Source organism: Sinocyclocheilus grahami, unplaced genomic scaffold (assembly GCF_001515645.1).
Source record: "Sinocyclocheilus grahami isolate Dianchi unplaced genomic scaffold, SAMN03320097.WGS_v1.1 scaffold462.1, whole genome shotgun sequence".
Taxonomy (NCBI): domain Eukaryota; kingdom Metazoa; phylum Chordata; class Actinopteri; order Cypriniformes; family Cyprinidae; genus Sinocyclocheilus; species Sinocyclocheilus grahami.
In genome coordinates this window covers 2,650,203-2,655,565 of record NW_015505641.1, presented here as the reverse complement: position 1 = coordinate 2,655,565, position 5,363 = coordinate 2,650,203, and the positions used below count along the sequence as shown (strand labels likewise).

The 5,363-nt window shown below is 36.8% G+C and overlaps 1 protein-coding gene across 1 annotated transcript in view; it reads left to right on the top strand.

Annotated features, from left to right (window-relative positions):
• Positions 1-913: 913 nt before the first annotated feature.
• Positions 914-5,363, top strand: part of LOC107552977 (protein-methionine sulfoxide oxidase MICAL2-like) — a gene marked incomplete at its 5' end in the record, with an annotated part of 16,377 nt that continues 11,927 nt past the window's right edge. Inside the window, 3 exons of the mRNA XM_016235039.1 lie at positions 914-1,069; positions 2,613-2,717; positions 4,029-4,176. Coding sequence (XP_016090525.1) covers positions 914-1,069; positions 2,613-2,717; positions 4,029-4,176 — 409 coding nt within the window. The remainder of the gene's footprint in view (positions 1,070-2,612; positions 2,718-4,028; positions 4,177-5,363) is intronic.

Sequence of the window (5,363 nt, the reverse complement as noted above, 5' to 3'; positions counted from 1 at the left end):
GGTAGGCCGGCCACTATAAAATATCACCCCATAACTATTGGCCCATAACTGTACATTAAACATCAATCTTCAAGTCAAATCAAGCGTTATTTTTGTGTCATTGATATACTATGTTTGTTAATATTTCGAATTTGATTTGATTTTTATATATTATGTTTTAGTTTTAGTAATTTTGTTGTGTATTTTTGTCATTTTATTATTATTATTTTAAATACTGTATGTCTATGTAGTTTTTTAATAAGTTTTAGTTGTTTTAGTACTGCTCAAGTCAAACTAAATGAAAATGAGAAATGTTGCCTTGGCAAGTTTTTTAAAAATATAAAATTATTTGTAATGAAAATAGTTTTTATTGTTTTAGTTAGCGATAATTACCCCGGTTACATTTATTTACATAGCTCTTTATACAACTCGGATTGTTTCAAAGCAGCTTCATATTAATAAACAAGAAAATAACAGTGTCAGTCCTGTAAAAATAATTATGATACAAATTATATTTCAGCTTCAAAGCAGCTCTATAGAAGACAATAGTATTATAATTCAACTCCGTTTAGTTCAATGTTGTTTGAGTTCAGTTTAAGTGTCAATGATGCGGTGTTCGTCCAGCTCAATTCTATTCAAATTATGGTCCTATTCAATAGTGTCAGTACAGTTAAATTGATGATATTACTGAATATTAATTGTCTTTTAAACCCCAAAATATCTTCAGATGGGCAGTATTCAGTGTGGACTTTGGAGTTAAATTTAGCCTCTGAGAACCTAAAATAATGGGCGTATAATACTGGTAGAGCGGCATGTTTGTGCTGCGTTAGTTTACCTCTTTCAAACACGAGGAAACAAATGCAACGTTATTGCTTTACAAACTTCTAAACGCTTTTCCCCTGGCTCTTTTCCCCCTTCTCTCGCTCTTTCTCAGGGTTCAGGAGGAAGGAATTTCGTGGCAAACTGGCCATCGCCATAACGGCAAACTTTATCAACAGAAACACCACCGCTGAGGCAAAGGTCGAAGAGATAAGTGGAGTTGCCTTCATCTTCAACCAGAAATTCTTTCAGGATCTCAAACAGGAAACTGGTGAGCAATATGTGCCACATTAGCCAATAAAAATACACCACATTGGTCTAAACTAAGCATCCAGCCCTCTGGATAATAAAGAAATATCTTCCAACCATCTCAAGTATGTACTTTCACCTCTTCCCGGTATTTCCCGCAATGTTTTCCATAAGCGTGTCAGTGTTATCTGCTGTTAGGAGCGACCATATTTCAGTTATTGTCCTCTTGCTCTGATTTGCCCCGTGAATGTTTATCCTCCAGGGGATTATGGGCTTCCTCCCTTCAAACACTTACGTATGCTTTGTATACCTGTCGTGACTCGTACCCCTTTGAAACTGAATTCCTTTAAAATCCTGTATTAAACTCACTCTGACCTCATGAGATTCGTTTTATCATATTACAGGCATGAAGATGTTACAGATGAGAGTCTCTGACACCGATTTAAAGGGGTCATATGATGCAATTTCAAGTTTTCCTTTCTCTTTGGAGTGTTCCAAGCAGTTTGTGCATAGATAAGATCCCTAAAATTGCAAAGACTAAAGCCTCAAACCCAAAGAGATATTCTTTAAAAAATGTAAGACTCGTCCACGCCCTCCTAAAACGCCTCGTACACGCCCCCACATGTCTACGTCACTGTGTGGGAAGATTTGCATAACACTGCCCAAATGTTCACGCAAAGAAAGAAGGCCTAACTTTTATTCTCGCTGTAGTATTGTTGCCACCGCCGCCATGTCGTGAAGGCACTGTGTGTTTCGTTGTGAAAGCTAAAACAGGATACAACGAGAAATCAGTGGTTAAGTTGTATTTACAACACTGTTCCAGAACAGTTCAACCCAAATATTCAGATTATGGAGGACTGTTTCCTGAACCTGGGAGAGTAGCCTACAATGCTGTGCACGATGGTTGTTTCTATAAAGTGGGGCAGTTCCAACTTTGCAAGGACAGTCTGGCGCTTCTGACTCACAGCCTGTAAGTACGTTTTCATATTTAAAGAATTTGCCACTGACGATTCAAACGTGAGTTTTGAGCAGTGTAGAGTAGCGCTTGTTGTTTGTCATTTCTCCAATCACAAATGCAGATATGGTTTTATGTTTACGCGCCGCGATGCAAAGCAACAGTATAAGTATAACAGTATAAAAGACGGTATAAGTCATTATAATCCGTAATTATGTCCCCACTGGATGCAACAAATGCCTCGTTTATAATGGGTTTTCATGTTTTTGAATTGTCGCTCCGGCCGGACAGGGCATCACAGTATGGTGAGGGGCGTAACATTTCCGCCACACGCTTGAGGTTTTCGGCCAATCACAATGCACTGGATAGCTGGCAAATCACAGCACACCTTGCTTTTCAGACCGATGAGCTTTGTAAAAATCGACGCATTTCAGAAAGGCGGGGCATAGAGGAGCAACAATAATGTACAGTATGTGGAAAATAATGTGTTTTTTTTTAAATCTTAAACCACATAAACGCATTGCATTACACCATATACACAAAATAATGTTCTTTTTAGCAACGTCGTATGACCCCTTTAAGTAATACCACGATTTTGTCTCTTTTGCAGGGATTGATCTAGAGAATATCGTCTACTACAAAGACAACACGCACTACTTTGTCATGACGGCTAAGAAGCAGAGCCTGCTGGACAAGCATGTCATCATTCATGTGAGTTTGGTGCTTTGCTCTGTAGCAAGTGTCGAGTGAACTCTTTATCTCAGCTTCTTGCAAGACAGAGGGACGAGACACCTAACAACAATATGTCCAGAGACTTATACACACTCCTAAGGAGCACATATTTATCAGGGGTGGAGACACACGGGCACAAACGCTCTCTGGTACTCTCAGTTCTTGGGCCTCATCATTGGTGCACATTAGGGTTGTTGGCACTGTCTGTGCTGATCTGATTCACACAGTGAATATTTTATTTAGCGTCTGTTTTGCAGATCTGGATTTTTCTGGTCAAGGTGAAGTGTGTAATTTCTGCATCGCTAGTGTCACCAAACAAAATTGCAACCCACCCCCCAGTATATGTATATGTGGGTCAAAGACATTAAGATGTCCGCATCAAAAGAAATTTACAAAAGTGATTTTATGTCCATAGAAAGCACATCAAATGTAAGTAAAGAATCTACTTTTAAGGTTTAAAATACGTTTTTGGAGAATAAAAGGTCAAAATTTGGTTGAAATGTTATATTGCCCCTCAGTGTATAGTTATGTAAAAATTCAAACAACATGCTTATTCTGACTTGTACATATTAAAATATACAGTATAAAAGAATAAGGGAGCATATTAAATTTGATTGGGTTTTAAATGAGTGAAAAAATTCTTACTGACAAATGGGCAAAACCTAGGATAGTTACACTGAATGATATTTTAGTGGGTGGAAAACACTTATTTTAAATTGTAATAATATTATTTTGCAATATTACTGTTTTCACTGCATTTTTGATCAAATAAAGGCATTATGGTGAGATAAGAAAATCTTATGTTGTTCCAAACTTTTGACCAGTAATGTACATCAGTTAGAAATGTGCTGTACGCGCACTTTTCTGCAGAACTTCCTCTTTCCTTGGCTAAATTTGCCTCTTAAAAGAAATAGAACAAGAGTCAAAAACCGAAATACCACATATCTTTTGGCTCTGGTCATGCTGCTGTTTCCTAAATCAATCACAATAAATCCTTTCCGCTATTGCTGTTCTATTGAGCTTGTTTACTGCACCTAAAAACAGTTAGCTGTCAGGATGACACGCCACTCTGAAACATTAATAAACAGTGTGTTGCGTAAGAGGAGGATTATGCTGCTGTGAGATTGAGGCAAGTTCAGACACCTGACACAGAAGACTTCACCTTGACTTTCAGTCCAGATCAATCCTTGTATATATTTTCATATAGCGAAATTCTCTGCTTCTCAGGTTTTTTTGGGGGGGGTTGATCAGTTTCAAAATAACATTTTTCTCTGGTTGTATGCGTGTTTAACAGAGTCTGAGATCAGGCCGAGTCGGTTACTGACGTGGTGTCAGAAGCAGACAGAGGGCTACAGGGGTGTGAATGTGACTGACCTCACTTCCTGCTGGATCAGTGGCCTGGCTTTCTGTGCTCTCATACATCGCTTCAGACCACAGCTCATGTGAGATTCTTTACAACATCTCTCTTCTTCATTAGGAAACATCATCAGTACACTGTCTTTCCCTTTTATAAATTTCACGTTTCAGATCTGTAACTAATATCGTGATCAGTAGAATCACCTTAAGTATTGCATCTAACTATTTGTATGACACTTACATACTGCTATGGCAGTACTATGGTACAGTGTAGGTAGTGATATTATGATTGTTATTCATATACACTACCATAGTATTTACATGGTACTCCAAGGTACTGTGGTATTACCATAGTTAATCTTTAAAAAATATGTAATATTGCAATGGTACCTTGGCAAAAAAACGTACTAAACAACATTGTCTTAAAAACATCTTGCTAGAATGTCCAGAATTAGGTGTAAAGGAGGTATTACAATGGTGCCATGTCCAAAAAATGCATGGTATTGGCATCACCATGGTACAAAGTAAAAAAAAATATATAGTATTACTATTCTACCATGTGCAAAAAACCCCAAAACAAAGCATAGTATTACCATATTACAGTACCATAGGTTGGTGCTATGTCCAGAAGAAAAAAAAAACATACAAACCCTGTATTAAAAACATATCATTGGTACAGTATTTTCATTGTAGAAATTGACAACAAACATGGAATTACTACCATGTGCAAAATAAATAAATAAATAGTATTAACATTACAGTAGCATTTTTATTTTTTTTACATTGGTACAATATCCATAAAAAATACATATGTAACCATGGAAATGATGTGTGTTTTAGATGTCAAAATAAATATATATTTTTAAAAACGTGGTATTAACATGGTACCAATTATAAAAAGTATTATTGCTCTGGTATCAAAAAAACATGGCACCATATTTTTAAAAACGTGTATGTATTATTAACTTATACAAAAACAAACTAACAAAAAACATTATTGGTATACATGGTATTACGTCAGTACTATATCCAGAAAATTACATATATAAATCACATGGTAATAACATGGTGCCATGCCCAAATAAATATTGTACATGTCTTAAAAATATGGTATTACCATCATATCATATCATTTCTGTCAGGACCACTATCGTCAAAGATGATTTGACAATTAGCATACAGTTTGGATTGGCGGTATGGTTCTGTTCTGGGCAAGAACTCCTAGCCTAGCATGGATGAGAGCAGGGAGAGCAGCGATAACCCCCCCCCCCCC